General features: G+C 34.3%; 1 protein-coding gene across 24 annotated transcripts in view; it reads right to left on the bottom strand.

Moving 5' to 3' along the window:
* Window positions 1-18,748, bottom strand: part of SEC31A (SEC31 homolog A, COPII coat complex component) — a 64,711-nt gene that overhangs the window by 29,592 nt on the left and 16,371 nt on the right. For 11 of the 24 annotated variants that reach the window (XM_079153176.1, XM_079153165.1, XM_079153183.1 and 8 more), the window contains exons 8-17: window positions 16,008-16,107; window positions 13,135-13,296; window positions 12,806-12,958; window positions 8,791-9,033; window positions 7,118-7,192; window positions 5,831-5,869; window positions 5,250-5,327; window positions 2,228-2,303; window positions 1,628-1,806; window positions 108-234 (exon numbers count right to left, since the gene is read on the bottom strand). In XM_079153176.1, coding sequence (XP_079009302.1) covers window positions 108-234; window positions 1,628-1,806; window positions 2,228-2,303; window positions 5,250-5,327; window positions 5,831-5,869; window positions 7,118-7,192; window positions 8,791-9,033; window positions 12,806-12,958; window positions 13,135-13,296; window positions 16,008-16,107 — 1,232 coding nt within the window. The remainder of the gene's footprint in view (window positions 1-107; window positions 235-1,627; window positions 1,807-2,227; window positions 2,304-5,249; window positions 5,328-5,830; window positions 5,870-7,117; window positions 7,193-8,790; window positions 9,034-12,805; window positions 12,959-13,134; window positions 13,297-16,007; window positions 16,108-18,748) is intronic. The other 13 variants (XM_079153166.1, XM_079153168.1, XM_079153179.1 and 10 more) reach the window with 2 other exon arrangements.

Here is an 18,748-nt window from a genome sequence, read left to right as displayed (position 1 = left end):
AATATACCATGTCATAATAAATATATGACATAATAAAATGTCACAATATATTTTCAATATACCATGCCATATACGTAATGTAGTTAAATGTAAAGTTCACATCTTACCACACAGGGCTGAAAATTCATCTGGTTTAGCATAAGTCAATACTGCAGCTAAAGCCTCTCTCCAATTTTTAAGATCACAGGACTGAACAATCTCTTTCCAATTCTTCATCACCACTGCAGTGATGAGCTTAGGAAAGGAAAACAGAAGCAAAATTAAAGTGTTTAGTATATTAATGAAACTTAACCCTGGATAATCAATCATATATAGCAAAACAAGAGTTTATTTTATGCCAAATGAAGCAGCAGCAAAGAGAATATATTTTGGAACCAAAGGACATAACAGATGGCATTATTTTCCTTAAAAAAAGAAAACCACCAACAAACATTTTATAAAATAACGAGAAAAAGTGCTTAAGCATGTAGACTTTTGAGATAATTTGAAGAACAAACAGGAAATAATTTCATTAAGAAGGAAAAAGTTCCAAGTATGTATAATATGTCAAAAATACACTCTTCTGTCATATATACCTAAAAAGAAGTATTAAAAAAAAAAAAAAAAAAGAGGGAAAAACGAACATGGAATGATGAGGAACTGAAAAGGAGTTGGTATGGCTGAAAGATAATAGAGAGAATAACATGAGCTGAGGTTGGGAGACTGACAGTAATCAACAGTGGTGGGACTAAACACAGAAATTATATTTTTAAGATATTAAAAGAAACATCAAGCAGGAGGCTCAAAAATGTTTAAGCAATTTGTGCCAGAAACTTCTCTCCTAGTACAGGAGGTAATTAATAAAAAATTTGCACCAATATTTAGGCATAACAAAGGTTTTTTTAAAAAAATTTTTTGGGGGCTGGGGATATAGCTCAGTTGGTAGAGTTCTTGCCTTACAAGCACAAGGCCCTGGGTTCTAATCCCTAGCACTGGAAAAAAAAAAAATTGTTGTAGGTAGTCATGATATAATAATGTCGAAAAATACTTATACTGTAAGTGACAATATCTATATATAGTTAGGCATAGTGGTGCATGCCTGTGATTCCAGCTACTTGGGAGGCTGAGGCAGGAGGATCTTGAGTTTGAAGCCAGCTGGGCAATTTAGTAAGAACTTGTCTTGAAATTAAAAAAAATATATAAGAAAATGTTGGGGGTGTAGTTCAGTGGTAAAGCACTTGCCTAGTGTATGCAAGGCCCTGGGTTTAATCCCTAGCACTGAAAAAAAAAAAAAAAGAATATATGTGTACATATACACATATAAATACATATACAAAGAAAGATATGGAAAGCTATGCACTAATCTACCATCAGGATTAGGTGGTGCTAGAAATTTTACTTTTAAAGTGTTCTATATTAAACCTTTACACGGTACTATGAAAATATTTTTGATTTTTAAATTCTATATAGAAACAACAAAAACTGGAACAATCACACCAATGCCAAAAACAATTTTGGGGTCAAAAATTATGGATGGGTTTTTAAAAATTCTGTATTGTGTTCTGAATCTCAATTATCTACAATGATAGAGTATTACTTAATATAACCATAAAAATGTTACTGTTGATTTATTTTGAAAATAACATACCCTGGTGATTTTGCTTTGGGATTTTGCAAAGTATTTTCTCTGGGTTCGAGCCAAGAGTTCTTGTCCACCTGCTATGGCCAATATAATGGCATCAGCCATTCGATTATCATGTAAACAAAGGTCAACAGCACTCTCAAAATTACCCGTCAGTAAAGCCTGAGTAATTAAACCATCAATGTCTGCAACAAGGAAACAACACAATCATATTATAGAGGTCTTGTTATCAAAAATAGCTACAATAAAAAAACTACACAAATCAGATTTTATATACAGACACAAATTGAGAACACAATGCTAATTTTTTAATACTAGGGAATTAATTTTCAAACACAAGCTGTTAAGGAAGAAATTTATGGAAATATATTAAAAAGCACATAAAATGACACTATTTACAGATTACCTAAGTGGATTAAAGATAGATCACCTAGGTGTTAGAATGTACCACCCTTCCCAAATTGCCAATTACATACAGTAAATGGTAACCAAATTCTTTCTCAACTCTATACCATCTTTGACAAAACATGTCTAACTTAAACTTCTGGACCACTTAATTTCAAACTGTTAAAAAAAAAATTAAAAATAAAACCAACAGGCACTTACCCCCACTGATGGAGATATTAAATGTTCCCCCAGCTGAGGGTAGAAATTCATATTCATATTTTTCCTCTTTAATGTGCTAAAGAGATGGGAAAAGCAGTAAGTTAGCGAAAATGAACCTATGAAATAGTTTGCAGGCAAAATAAAATTTATATATTATTCGCCTACTGACCACATAATGTGTGTTACTCCAGAAACGTTCTTATGTCTCAGTTGAGAATACATAAAACATACACATTTTGAATTATATCATTATATGTAGATTTAAAACAATCCTACTTTAACTTATCTAATAATTCCTGCATGCTAGGTTTGGTTATAAGGTCTTTTGATAAAACTGAATCACGAAGCCAGGCACAGTGGCACACGCCTGTAATCCCAGCAGCTTGGGAGGCTGAGCCAGGAGGATCATGAGTTCAAAGTAAGGCACTAAGCTACTCAGTGAGATCCTGTCTCTAAAAAAATACCAAATAGAGTGGCTCAGTGGTCACCCCATACCCACCCCGCAAAAATTGAATCATGAGAAAAATCATTAGGTGTCCTTAGTAGAAAAGCAATATATGGATCAGAGCTGTAGAGATGTGGCTCAGTGATACAGTACTTCCCTAGCATGCACAATGTCTTGAGTTTGACTCTTTTTGTACTGTTTAAAAAAAAAAAAAAAAAGTCAATCTAAAAGGGATATTTTTGTATTTGAGTATATTTAAAAATATACTAAATTCAATTATATGTTTTATGTTTTTTTCAAATTAAAACTATCTGAAACAGCAGGTTGGTCTGATAAAAATACATACAGTTCTTCTATAAATTTCTGAGACTATACATTGAACATCTCTAATTCAAAAATCTGAAATCCAAAATGGTCTCAAATCTGAACTAATCTATTTTGTAGTACTGGGTACTAAACCCAGGGATGCTCTACCACTGAGCTATGTCACCAGTCCCTTTACTTTTTAATTAAGGGTCTCATTAAGTGGCCCAGGCTGGCCTCAAACTTGCAATCCTCCTATCTCAATCTTCTAAGTAGCTAGGATTTCAGGTATGTGTGACCAGGCGTGCCTGGTTGAAATCCAAAAAAATTTTAGTTAGACTTTCAGATTAGAAATGCTCAATTTGTAAAGTCTATACAAATATTTAAAATCTTCTCTTTTTAAAGAAAAATGCAGCTCTTCTGTATGAGATAAAATATCTGCCTTCTATGCTTGTGTTACCTACACACCTGAATGAAAAAGCACCTAGTATTCGAAGTCAAGGGCATTTTGGAATCACATCATTATAGTGCAGAGTACAGCACAGCCTCAACTAAAAAGCATAATTAATGGTGACTACTGTAAAAGAATAACTAACCCTTACTGGCTTTCACTGATTAAAGAGAAGTATTTTGGAATCTAAAAAAGAAGTTAAGATAATCACATTGAGGAATAAATCAGAGATATGAATCTGATTATTTTCACTAACAAATATATAGAAAAAATATTTTCTTTTTAAACAATATTTCCCACATATGCTTTCTAAACTCAGCAAACTATTATTTATAGATTTTGAAATATACATAGGCCAAAAATGTACAATGCTTTATGTATTGACTACCTTTAATGTGTAAACTACTACACTCACAGGAGTATCAAGATAGGGGTTGGGATTGTAACTCAGAGGTAGAGCGCTTGCCTAGCATATGTGAGGCACTGGGTTTGATTCTCAGCACAACATATAAATAAATAAAGGTTCATCAACAACTAATAAAAATATTAAGAAAAAAAAAAACACTATCAAGATAAAAGGGAAGACCCAGGATGGTGGCACACACCTGTAATCCCAAATACTCAAGAGGGTGAGGCAAGAGGATGGCAAGTTCCAGGCCAGCCTCAGTAATTTAGTAAGTTCCTGTCTCCAAATGAAAATAAAAGGGCTTGGGGGATGTAGCTCAGTGGTAGAGCATTTGTCTAGCAAGTTAAAGCAATTCCCAGTTCTGGATTTTACCCCCTTGAAACGATGTTTTTCAAGTATTCAAATGCACACTGACAATTATTGTTTTGTTATATACATATTACTATTACCTATTATTCATGAGTATAATCTCAAATGGTCTTTTATTTGATCATACATAATCTAGATGTGAAAAAATCAAAGTACAACATTTATGTATTTATAATTCTTTCTAGGCATTCCCAAAATTAGTTCGAATTTTTTAGTAAGATTTTGTTCATATCCTTTACTTCCTTGTTAAATAGTGCTAGGAAATCCACTTCTAAGGAAAATGTTTTTAATCATCATCTTGCAGTAGTTTATATACATTGGGAAATTATTTTTACATGTATTAAATGATTATACAAAATATTCCACAGGCAGGACATCCCTATATTACAACAGGCAATGAAAAAGTCAAAGATGACATAAGAAACAAGAATTTGTTGGTTAATTTTTCAAGATGAAATAAAATTAGAAATGAAGAAAATTACAGAATTAGTGACTAGTGGTAAAGAAAACCTCCAGAAAAATCAAAAGGAAAAAAAAAATCAATGATAGAACTCTGTGATCAAGGACTCTGATTAATTATAGAAATGATCAAGCACAACTTAAAGATACATTCATAGTAAATCATGACAGTTTAGTGAAATGTTCTTTACTTGGACTCTGACTTCAGGACCAATTTAGAAGCCTATGCCACTGACAGTGGGCCCTAAACATGAATGTGCCGACAAAAAACCTTTAACTTCACAAACCATGCAAAGTGGATTTCTGAATAAAATCTCTATTCACTTTGACATCCTGACAGTCATCTGACAAGTTGTCAATCTCTCACTTCAACTATAAATTTTAAAGCTTGTAATCCAGAAGTAAGGTCAAAGAACTAGAATTTGGCATATTTCTATCAGTCTAGGTAACAGATTTCTACCTTAAACATCCTTGTAACAGTACACTCCAACTTATTTTCCAACAAGGAGTCAAGAAAATGTTCCTTTTTTTTTAAAATGTGAGATAACAATTATCACATACTTGTCTAATATAATATGAAAAAGAGTACCTCTCCCAAGAGCTGCTCTTCAGCAGCAGGGCTCTCCTCCCCATCACTCTGTGTAACTTGGTCAGAGTCTTTAAGAGCCTTTGGTACACAAAACAATTAGAGGAAAATTGAAGAACATAGCATTAAAAGGTTATTAGTAACAAGGAAGACAAAAGACCCAACCAAAAACACCCAGAGCTAGTTTGATCATAAGAAGCAACATTGAGTAAATTTATTTGAGAAACAACATTAGAGGAAAAGTAAAGAACAACTACCACTAACAATTATTGCTAACACCTTCCCTTTCTTTCCTACTGAAACTCATCTGGCATGAAAGAAATTTACCTTAAGAATCTGAGCAGTCACTGATTCTGTTTTTTTCCTCTTTTATAAAATTCAAATATGTCAAGAGCTAGGAAATCTCTACCAGGTAAACTTAAGCTATTTAGGATGAGAATTATGAATTTACTAAAATATCTGGAATCGGCATTTGTTTTTACACCACAAAGCACAAAAGAGATAAACTTCTTAAATTACACTTCTTTTTTGTTATGACCTAACCAAAATTTTAGAAGATGACTGTTTTTAAAAGCCCTTCTTACCACATCGGATCCATCCACTTTGTTCAAGGCCAAAGCAATCTGAAATAAAAATAACAACTCACCTACTAAATAGAATTCTATTTCAGGGTATCCAGCAAATGTTCACCTCTTCATCTCAGTGACAAAAATCCACAAAAGTTTTCATCAGGAATAGTATGTTTAAGCAGACTAACATCTGTGCTGAATTGGTTCTAAGTGATTCTAGTTTCATTTGTAGAGTCCTATTGTTCAGATGATATCCTACTCTGCTGTTCAACGACAACACTAGCCTCAAAACAAACATGTTTTCTTCTAATTGGTTTTTAAAAATATTTCTTCAGGTACTCATTATGGAAAATTGCTATAAGAAATACTGGCAACCAGATATGATTCTCTTTTTTTTTGTTATCAGGCATGCAGTAAAACTTTTATATTAATCTCTAGCAAATCTAGAAAAGTTATAGCATCAAGAAATTTAGATTAATGATAAAGTTAACCATAAAAATTCTAAAGGAATGATCACACAACACAGTGGAAATGTGATGTGATCCTAGACCCATCTAACTTTGAAGAAGCACTAATCTGCACCTAAAGTGCAGAGAACTACAGAGAATCTATAACACTGCCTTCAAAATTTCCACAGTCTATTTTTACTGTTACTGATGTTGATGTCAATAGTGCAATAACAATTAAGTCACTTTTTGAGAACACTACAAAAGTGCAACATGATTTCCTTGTTTTAAAAGGGAATATTTTTAAAACATGAACTATTAAGCAAACAACTTGAACATTTTATTTACTCAGGCTCAGTACAATAAATCACTCCTGTTCCAAAATATTTATTACATTTTATTATACCAACTCAATACATAGTTTGGACATTATGTGCTAATGGCATCAACATAGCTAGGGTGGAAATCTGTGATAGCCTGAAATAGTACCATTTTTCTCACTTAAGTTGTATTGAACTTGGGAGACCTCTAGTAGTGGCTAACTCTTTGCTGGCAAGGCCACTGTTTACACTCTCTATTAAAATCTCAGTGTTATTTCTAATGTTTGAGATTCACACTGCCTCATCTATTAAGGCCCAATTGCTTCTGACACTAAAGTTTTGAAGTAAAGGTGGTTCTGGAAGCTTCTAAATCCAGATATAAAGTGGAGTTTAGCATTTAACGATATATACTCAAAGTTTTGGCAACCAAACACAAATTTTTATTGAATATTTAGTGACTGAAGATAATCTGTGTAACTCTAATAAAAATATGATACATGTTTAAGAACAGTCATTTAACTTCCCCAAAAGTTTACCTTTTTTCCTAGATCATCTTTTCTATATCCAAGAAGCTCAAGGTATTTTCCACGAGAATCATCCTCAAAATTCACCTTAAAAAAAAAAAAAAAAAAAGACATTCTTATAACAAAAATCTTTATTTTTAAAGTCTAATTTTTATGACAATTGATCAAATTCCAAGTAAAATTATTTTAAAAACCTAAAATCTACTATGCATAATCCTGAAGGCTATTAGAAAGGGATCCAAAGAACAGTTTATTTTTAAATAGTTATTTTTTAATAGTAAGTATACTAGAACAAATTACACTGATTGAATATAGCTTATGTTTGAAATCTAATTTTAGTGAATATAAATTAAACTCATGCCCAAGGGTCATATGAATGTACAATTCACACTATGTGAAACATTCTATATCATAAACTCTCAAAATTCATACTTAATTACAAAATATAAATTGTACAATTTTAGAATTTAACCTTGTTGTATTCAAAATTCTTTTTCCTTGGAAAATTCAGTATTAAAGAACAGACATTTCAGTGGAGGGAAAAAATGACCAAGAAGGAAATTCTATTTGTTAGTCTATTGTCAAAAATGCAATTTAGTGCAAAGGTTTTTTTCGCAGCTCTAACTTTTCTTTAATGGGAGGATGAGAGATACTTCTAGCCTCTGTCCTCTATGTCTCTTCTCTTTTCTCATTTTCCTTAATTAGATTTAATATAGACATTAAATATTTTGTTTTCCTTATTGTAATGGTTAATTTGAATTGTCAACTTGATTGGAACGAGATGCTGATGATTAAGAGGTTTCCAGGTATATCACTAAGGGTATATCTAGGAATGAATGGCATGTGGGATACAGAACTGAAGTGGAGACCCTCTCTAAAGGTGGGCAGCACCGTCCAATAGGATGGTGGCTTGGATGGAATAAAAGTTGAAAGAACAAGGAAGCAGCAGCAGATGCAAGCTTGACTCTTCTGAAATGGGTTCTTAATGCTGCTGTGATCCCCTGAGGATAACAGACTCTCATTCCTTTACTTTTACAAAGCTGACTCTGCCAGTAATTCTCCAGGGGGTTTCCAGAAGCCTTCAGTCTCAGAGTTGATCCCTCTTGTTCTGAGGCTTCAGCCTCTTGGATTGCACAGCTACTGGTTCTTCCAGCTCTTCAGCCATTGTGGACTATACAGCTTCTGGTCACATAAGCCAATCAAATAAATCCCTTGTTATAATCATACTTCCTGTTGATTCTGTTCTTCTAGAGAACCCTAATACTTACAGTAAGTTTTAAGTTCTATTTTAAAAATAAGTTTGCTTTACTGTCATTTTCTTCCTTAAATATCTCAACCATATTGCCTTTTTAAAAAAAAAAATAATGTATTGTTTGTCAAATTAGAGAAGGAAGAACGCTTGACATCAGAATTTAGGTTGAGTGCTCTTTGTGAGGTTTCTCAAATTTCATCATGAAGTCCTAAAAACATGCTTTACCAATTGTTTCATTATTAGGAAGACAGATTTAGAATGTAAGAGTAAGTAAAGGGAGGTACGAGGCAATTAAGTGACCAAATTATATTATGTACCTTTATGAATACCTCATAATGAATCCCACTGTTTTGTATAATTATAAGAGGACTAGGAACAGTAACAGTTAAATTCATGGATAATGAAATAAAATGGTTTAAAGTATCAACTTTACCTTCAAAAAGGACCACACATTTTTCTCAAACTCAGTTTGAGAAGCATCAATTTTTTTCTGGCAGTAATTGATAAATCCTTGTGACTGCACAACCTGCTGCAGTTGGTCTGATCGGTTGAGAAATTCCTTTTCTGTTACCACCTGACTAATGAACACATGATGCTGCTGCTGCTGCTGCTGCTGCTCAGTTCCCTGCTGCGGCTGTACTTTGACATTCTCAAAAGTAACCAGTTTGCCACCAAACTGAAAGAACAAATGAGTGAAATCAGTTTTCACCACAAGGATGTTAAAACAGAAATGTACTATAAACTTGCTCAAGTAAAGAAATGTGGCCTGGGGCTGGGGTGTAGCTCAGTGGTAGAGCACTTTCCTAGCATCAATGTACGAGGCACGGGGTTCAATCCTCAGCACCACATAAAAATAAATAAGTCAAACAAAGGCATTGTGTCCATCTACAACTTAAAGAAAAAAAAAAAAAAAGAAAAATAAATGTGGCCAAAACATACCAATTTGGATAAAATTAGCTAATATATTCTCCTATGCTCTGTAATCTAATTCCAGCCTCCAATTATTATTATTCATCTTCACAATCTACCTCCTGAATGAAATGAAATTGTACACAATTTCTCAGTCAGTATATTACCATAATATGGTAAGCAGTTATAATCTGATTAACATATTAATAGAAAATATAGAGAGGGTTGGGGTCATAGCTCAGTGGTAGAGCACTTGCCTAGCATATGTGAGGCAATGGGTTCAATTCTCAGCATTGCATATGAATAAAGGTCCATCAACAACTAAACATTTTTTTTAAAAATAAAGAAAAAGAACCAAATTTGGTTTTCACACTGAAAACTTTTGTACAAGGAATATAAGCCCCTTTTCTTCCCCTGCAGTGCTAGCTCAAGCAGGCACATGCTAGGGAAGCATAGATTACAGTCTTTTTTTTTGGGGGGGGGGGCAGGGGCTATTGGGGATTGGAACCCAGGGGCATTCTACCACTAAGCTACAACCCAGCCCTCTTTATTTTTTGAGACAAAGTCTCGCTTTGTTGCCCTGGCTGGCCTCAAACTTACAATTCTCTTACCTCAGTCTCCCAAGTAGCTGAGATTACAGGTATATATCAATGCACCTTGCAGATTATGTTCTTCATACATATTTATCTTATTAAGTTTGTTATGTCTCTTACAAAATGCATATATTAGAACTTACATCTCTATATAACCATGTGAGAAGTGTAGCTTTGTGAATGAAACTAACAACCTCATAAAAAGACAGGAAGAAATTAGCTAGCCCCTACCGTCCCTTAGCCACGTGAAGATACAACAGAGTCATTCACCAGGAGGATGCAAAAAGAAGAAGCCATCTTGGAAGCACAGTGAGCACTTACAGTACTGAACCTACTGCTGTCTTGATCAGATTTTGAACCTCCAAAACAGTGAGAAACAAATTTCTATTGTTTACACAATTTCTAGTCCACGGTATTTTGTTACAGCAGCAGGAATGAACAAAGACAGAAGGAAATCATCTCAATATAATAGAGGCCAAAAACAGAAAGTTCATAACTAATAATATATTCAATGGTTAAAAAAAATATATATAAGCTTTTCCTCTAAGATTAGGAACAAAGCAAGGATGCTACTCTCACCACTTCTCAAGACAGTACTGGAGTTCTAATCAGAGTAAAGAAGAAAAAGAAAAAAGTCATCACAATTAGAAAGTGGTAGCTGGGAATGGTAGTAAAATTCGGTAATCCCAGTGACTTGGGAGGCCAAGGCAGGAGGTCTGCAAGTTTTGAGGACAGCCTGGGCAACTCAGTGAGACCCTATCACAAAATGAAAAGTGCTGAGGATGTAGTTCAGTAGTACAGTACCCAGGGTTCAAACCCTTTTTCTCCAGGAGGAAAAAGCAAAGAAAAGAAGAAAGATTATCTCTGCTCATAGATGACCTCTTGTATGTAGAAAACTCTAAAGATACCACAAAAACAATTAAAATCAATAAATGAATTTGGCAAAGTTGAAGGAACAAAGTCAACACACAAAAATTAGCTGTTTCTATACTAATGATGAACAATGTGATAAGGAATTGAGAAAACTTTCCCACATTATAGCATAAAAAATGCTTTATAATAAATGTAATAAAGAAGATAAAAGTTGTATATGACAAGAACAAAACACTGCAGAAAAAAATATAAGGACGATAGAAACAAATGTTCCTGTGTTCATGGATTGACACATTATTAAAATGTCCATACTGGGCTAGGGTTATGGCTCAGCAGTAGAGGACTCACCTAGCATGTGGGAGGCACTGGAGGCACTCAGCACCACATAAAAATAAGTAACTAAAATAACTATTGTGTCCGACTACAATTAAAAAAAAAAATCTTTAAAAAAAACCAAAACCACTACTATCCAAAGCAATCTACAGATTCGATGCAATCCTTGTCAAAATTGCAAAAGGGCTGTACACATTGGTGCCCACTTATAATCCAAGCTACTCAAGAGGCTGAGGCAGGAGGATCAATGTAGCCCAGCCTGGATAACAAAGTGACACTGTTTCAAAAATAAATGAATAAATAAAATCCTTGAATAAATAAAATCCAAATGGTACTTTTTCCAGAAACAGAAAAAGAACACAGCTGGAGGTCTCACATTTGCTGATTTCAAAACTTATTACAAAGCTATAGTAATCAACAGTGTGGTATTGGCACAAAGACATGAAGACCAGTGAATCAGAATGGAGAACATATAAATAAATTCGTGCATATATGGTCAAATGATCTTCGACAAGGGCACCAAGATGACACAATAGGGAAAGATAATCTCTTTGATAACCATTCAGGTTTTGAGAAAACAAGACACTCACGTTCAAAAGAATAGAGTTGGACCCTTCCTTTATATCATATACAAAAACCAACTTCAAAATGGATTAAAGACTTAAATGTGACACTTGATACTACAAAATTACTAGAAGAAAACCCAGAGGAGAAGCTAAATTTGCAATGATTTTTGGATATGACACCAAAAAAATAGTCAACAAAAGCAAAAACAGACAAATGGGATTTTCATACTGCAAAGGAAACTGCCTTAGTCCATTTTGTTTTGCTATAACAGAATATCTGAGACATGGAAATTTACAAACAAGAGAACTTCATTTGGCTCACAGTTCTGGAGGCTGGGAAGTCCAAAATCAAGGTACTGGCATATGGTGAGGCCCTTCATGCTGAGTCATCTCATGGCAAAAGGCAAAAGATATATAAATGGCCAACAAACATAAAAAGATGCTCAATATCACTAATCATCAGAGAAATGCAAACTCATGAGTCATCCACACCCATTAAGATGCTATCGTCAAAACTAAATAAAAAAGTATGAAAATAGTATTGGGATGGATGTAGAGAAATGGGAAATCTCTGCTTGCTCATTCACTTGCATGCACACACTCGCTCTCTCTCTTTTTTTTAGTATTGGGGATTGAACCAGGGTGCTTTATCACCATGCTACATTGCCAGCTCTTTTTATTTTTTATTTTGAGACTGGATGTTGCTAAATTGCCCAGTCTGGCCTCAAATTTGCAGTCCTTCTGCCTTAGCCTTCTGAGTAGCTGCGAATACAGGTGTGAGTCACCACACTTGGCTCACAATTAAAAAAAAAAAAAGTAAAATAGGTCCCCACTTTCTTTTCTGGGGGCGGGGGGTGGGGCTTACCAGGGACTGAACTCAGGGGCACTCAGCCAATGAGCCACGTTCCCAGCCCTATTTTGTGTTTTGCTGAGGTTGGCTTTAAACTCTCCATCCTCCTGTCTCAGCCTCCCAAACTGCTGGGATTACAGGCATGTGCTACCATGTCCCATGGGTCCCCACTTTTCTAAGAAACTATTTTGAATGATGAACATTCCATAAATCCACAAATCTATATCACATCCAAAGTTTTTCCATCTGAATGATTCTAATAATAACATTTTACTATGAAAAGTCCTTTGTTTCTATGAACCATAAAAACAAAATAACACCTACTGAAAAGGAAGCACCAACAGGTCTTCGGATCCATCTGGGTGGCTTCTTCAGAGGCAGCACTATACTATGTTGAGTTGCCTGCTGTGGAATTTGTAATGGAGGAAGGGGCTGTCCTGTGCCAAAAGGATCAAGATTCCCAAAAGATGATGAAAGCTTTAAAAAAAAAAAAAAAAATTATGAATTGGTAACTTACAAACTATGATATATTTTTTTTTCAAGTCATACCCAAGAAAAATTTTTTGACAATTATTCAATAAATCAGCATTACTAACCAATCATCTTTTTCAAAATAATTATATACTGTATTTTGTTTTAACATTTCCTATTACCTTGTCAACTTGTTTTTGCCTTAAACCATCTGTGCTACCTCCCATGATAGAATAAACACTGATACGCCCATCAAAGGAAGCAGCTGATAAGACAGCAGGATTTCGAGGACACCACTGAATATCAAAACACCACTGGGTGTTGGTGGGAAGTTCATATAACACCTAGGCCAAAAACGAATAAACATATACATAAATAAAAACAAAAGTTAGAAAAATATACAGCCACTTTATAACCCAAATACCCGAATTAATGTGATCAACATTAATGTGGTTAAACAGTTTCTTTTAGAAAGTGTCTTTAGCCAGGAAAATTCATCATAACATTTCTTTAAAGTACAAGAATGATTCATTATTATGGTCTAATAAGCTAAACTGAAACACTACTTAATATTTCAGCAAGATTTGAACAAGCACTCCTTTTTTCCCTTCCTTTCTTTTTGGTACTAGGAATTGAACCCAGGGGTGCTCTTCTTCTGAGCTGTACCTCCGGCCCTTGTTATTTTTTTAGTTTGAGATAGGGTTTTGCTAAGTTGCTGAGGCTGGCCTCAACTTGTGATTTTCCTGCCTCAGTCTTTCAGGTCACCAGGATTACAGGTGTGCACCATGGTACCTGGCTAAACAAGGGCATCTTAAAAATAAGAGTTTTAGGCTGGGGCTGGGGCTGAGCAGTAGAGCACTTACCTCACATGTGTGAGGCACTGGGCTTGATCCTCAGCACCACACAAAAATAAAATAAAGGTATTGTGTAAAAAAAAAAAGTTTTGGTATTTTTCTTTTTAATTTTGACATGATAGTGGTAGACATGTTTAAAAAATCAACACTCTACAATTGGTGTTTTATCCAACTCTTTTTGCTTGGCAAGAACCAAACAATCACATTTAGGTTATTCGAAGACCAAATTTTAAAATCAATCTTGAGAGGGAAGAATTCACTGAGAAATCTGGGTTTTACTCAAGAGAGAAAACATATACACACTATTCCTAATCCTGCAGAATCCTACTAGATTTTGGCATTAACAACTTTCTTTAGAAGGAAAACAACACGGAAAAACTACTGAAAATGGCTGATGTAAAATCTTTACATTATTATTATTATTGCTGCTAATTCAAAGTAAGTGTGGTAGTGACTGCTATTCATATAGGTTTTAGGCCTTAAGAAATGAGTCAAATGAGCTTCACTTAGACTTCATGTGATATTAAAAATGTTAATAAGAAGACAAGAGTAAGTGAAAAAATATTCAGATTGTTCATGACTTTGACACTTATAGTGGTTGGTAAGACATGCAGCCTGATGGAACTTAAATCACTTGTCTATCACTACTTTGCAATTGAATATGAAATTCAATTTTAATTACAGCATGCACTAAAGAGTAGATTCCTTTAAATTCCAAACATATAACTAATCACATACAAACATCCATTTTAATAAATTCATATACCCTATAAAAATAATGACAAAACAAGAAGTTTCATGTATTTTGAAATTACTGAGAAAGACAAAGTGTAAAAAGTAAGATATTTACTTGGCTTACAAGCCATAGGAGGTAAAATTTATTATTGTTCCCTAACTTGAATGTTTCTATACTCTTACAGGTATCACATTCAAAAATTTGAAACCAGAAATTAAATGCTTGTTTTATTTTAATAACACAGATTAAAACCTGTAGAAGAAATTTTCTTTTTTTAAAAATTATTATTGCAATCCTGGGGGCTGAACCCAGGAACTTGTATGCCCTAGATGAGCACTCTTCCACTGGGCTAAGAAACTGTTATTTTTAATTAGTATTCCATCAGAGTAACTACAAAAGTACTTGTAATAATCTATCTTAATATAGAAAAGTATAAAAACTACAATTAGAATCTATGGTCCAGGGCTGGGGATATAGCTCAGTTGGTAGAGTGCTTGCCTTGCAAGCACAAGGCCCTGGGTTCAAATCCCCAGCACCAAAAAAAAAAAAAAAAAGAATCTATGATCTAAAAGAGAAAGGTAGGGAGTTGGGTGCAGTGGCACATGCCTGTAATTCCAGTGACTTGGGAAGCTGAGGTAGGAGGATCTAGCCAGCCTCAGCAATTTAGTGAGGCACTAAGCAACTCAGTGAGACCTTGTCTCTAAAAATAAAAAAAAAAAAAAGGGGGGGGGGCTGGGGATGTGGCTCAGTGGTTAAGTGTCCCTGAGTTCAATCCCTGTTACCAAAAAAAACAAACAAAAAAAAGACAGCAGAAAGGTAGGGAAACCATACAACTATTAAGAAATAACACTGAATGATATGAATGATATTTATGTAAAATTTCCTAAAAATTTCCATGGTAAGCTATTTAACAAATATGACAAAGCATTATATTCTTGATTTATCATTCAGAAGATTAAAAAACTTACTGATTTCCAAAAGTCAAAGAGAATCAAGAATGGGAAGGCAGAAAAAAGACCTAAACCTTGAACAGTTCTACCATGAAGCTACTGATTCCATGAATCACATGTGAGACAGATCAAACTCATTTTGCAGGGGGTGGGGGTACACAGCTAGGAACTGAATGCCGGGCCTCATGTACACAAGGCAAAAGCTCTACCATTAAGCTATATACCCCCAGTTCACAAATTATTTCTGAATCTAGGTAATAAACACATTTCATTGGAAACTGTTCTTTACTAGTTTCAACAAACTATTTCAATAATTAATTTTTCTGGCTGAAAGAGCTTAGATAATATTCCTGTTAAAATCTCCACTGGATCAACCTTTTTCAACCACCTCTATCTACTTTCATATGTCTTTAATTATAAGAATGCACTAAAGAATTCATATAAAACTTTTCTTATTCATCTAGAAATACAATATTCCAAGGGCTACAAAGTTAAGAAGCATCTACTCCCCATACCTCTCCTGTGTTTGGGTTAGAGCACAGAATCTTAGCATCTTTTCCACAGCTCAGTAACAATTCAGGATCTGCCATGCTCCAAGCAATTGCCAAAATTCCCCTATTAAAAAACACAAAGGAGGAAAAAAACACAAAGCAATGAGGAAATCGGCAATCTTGAGAAAACCAAATCTTAAAATATTTGTGCCTACGCTTCAGAGACACACACTAACAGAAGTATAATTTAGCGCAGTCTTTCTACAAGTCCAAGTTAGTAATGTGTATGTTCTTTGATCATTACAAAGGCATGGGATATTCAAAATAGTGTCCCTGTATTATAGCAAAAAACAAAAACACATGCTCAACAACATGAACTATGCAATAACAAATTATAGACTGTCTTTTGATGAGAGAGTGCAGATAAAAATTATTGCAGATAAAGGAGGTGCGAGTGTTAGCTCAGTGGTAGATACTTGCCTCCCACTAATGAGGCCCTGGGTTTGATCTCCAGCTCCACTGGAAATAATTTTTTAAAAGATGGAGGAATCTACTCCTTAGTTTTTACTATATATGGATTATATACATCAATAAACTAGACGTGTAATAAAATGGTCTCAAACTTGCAATCCTCCTGTCTTAGTCTTGCTACCAGCTGGCATTACAGGCATGAGTCACTGTGCCTAGCTGAAGGTTTTTTAACAAAAAGAAAAATCTGAAAATATGTCTCATGAAGAAAGAAGTATTATAGATCTAAATTCCAGAGATATATTTTATAGTTCTTTGTAAAGAAATAATTTCTGGAAGTTTTTGTCTTCAATATATAACAGAAGGTTTTTTTGTTTTGTTTTGTTTTTTGTTTTTGGTAAAAGTTCTGAAAATTCAGATTAGCATGAAAAAAATAAAAATTCCCTGTATTCCACTATCCAGAGAAAACCATGATTAATATTTAGTCTGTCTATATTCATATCTATGTTGTTTAGAGATTCTACAAGAAATTAGAATTGAGTATTAAGTATTTCTTAGTCAGGCATGGTGATGCATGCCTGAAATCCCAGCAACTCTGGAGACTGAAGCAGCAAGTTCAATGCCAGCCTCAGCAATGTACCAAGATCCTATCTTAAAATAAAAAGGGCTGGGGATGTAGCTCAGTGGTAAAGCATCCTAGGGTTGAATTCCCAGTACAAAAAAAAAACAAAAAAAAACAAAACTTTTGAGTATTTTTTAAAATAAAAGCACATAAAATTGGGGCCTGAGGATGTAGCTCAATGGTAGAGTGCTTGCCTGGCATGCGTGAGGCCCCAAGATCACCCCCCCACCCCCCACCCCCCCAAAAAAAGAAAAAAAAATTAGTATTGCTCCATCCTCCTGAAAGCATTACAGTAATTCTAAGTTGCTTACTTTTTTTCTTATTAACCTTTTAAAGAATCTAAAATAAAGATAAGCCTGTCATCGATGTATATATTTAGTGGTGTTTCTCTTTCTCCAGAAGTTGTTTTTTTTTTTTGGTACTGGGGATTGAACCCAGATGGGTTTTGCCACTGAGCCACATCACCAGCCCTTTCAATTCTTTATTTTGAGACAGGTTATCACTGAGTTGCTTAGAGCTCTGCTTAGTTACTGAGGCTGGTCTGGAACTTTTGATCCTCCTGCCTCAGCCCAAAGTTCCTGGGATTATAGGTGTGTGATACCACACTTGGAAAAAGTTGTTTTTAATACAATGATATTCTTACAATCTAAGTCCTTTCATTATCAATAAAATATGGAATTAGAAAAGGACCCAATGTGTCTAAAGAATGCTATTTGCAACATTTTTAAAAAATTCAAACCTTTGTAAAAGTTATATGACAGTGTGAAACTTTTATTCCTGGATTCACTGATTTAGCCACATTTACTTTGTCTTTCCCTCTTCCTTTATGTTTACATAGATATAGATTTTGACTATTTGAACATTTATTGCAGATATCATGATATGTCACTCCTACACTTTTTTTGGGGATAAGAACATTCTTCTACCTACATAACTATAATTCAATTATATACTCAAAATATTTATTATCTATATACAGTATTACCACGCTTTCCCAATTATATCAATAATGTACTTTATGATTCTTTCCCCCTTCCAGAATACACTCATGCATGTCAATAATTTTAAGAACCTGTCTTGGGTTCAAGCCTCAGAACCACAAGAAAGAGAAAAGAATTTTTAAAACCTAACAAGAATGTCTTTGACTACAGAGCTAGAATAAATGATAAAGATCAAATAATCCTAATCTGGTGCTGGGGTTGTGGCTCAGTGGTAGAACGTGTGCCTAGTGTGTGTGAGGCACTCATTTGATCCTCAGCAATACATAAAAATAAATAAACAAAATAAAGGTATTGTGTCCATCTACAAACTTAAAAAAGTAATTCTAATCTTTCATTTATTAGAGGAAGGTGTTTGGTAAATTGATACTCCTTATCTTGGTGGTAGAATGTAGTGTTAAGAGAATGGACTATGGCATCAGACTGTGGTTTGGAAGCAAACCCCTAAGTGGTTAAGTGACTTTGGGCAAGTTTAAACTTGCTGATTTTCAATTTCTGATCTAGGAGATATGACTATATCTCCACCCACAGGATTACTATGAGGATTAATCATGCTAACATGTAAAGAGCTTGCACGCTGTGTTATGTGTCAGGTGCCCTTCCACTATAATGAGGGCAGAAAATTATTTGTTTTGTTGAATGAATGAATTCAACCTCAAATAACACAAGAAAATATT

Source organism: Sciurus vulgaris, assembly GCF_902686455.1.
Source record: "Sciurus vulgaris genome assembly, chromosome: 9".
Taxonomy (NCBI): domain Eukaryota; kingdom Metazoa; phylum Chordata; class Mammalia; order Rodentia; family Sciuridae; genus Sciurus; species Sciurus vulgaris.
This window is presented reverse-complemented; position numbering and strand designations above follow the sequence as displayed.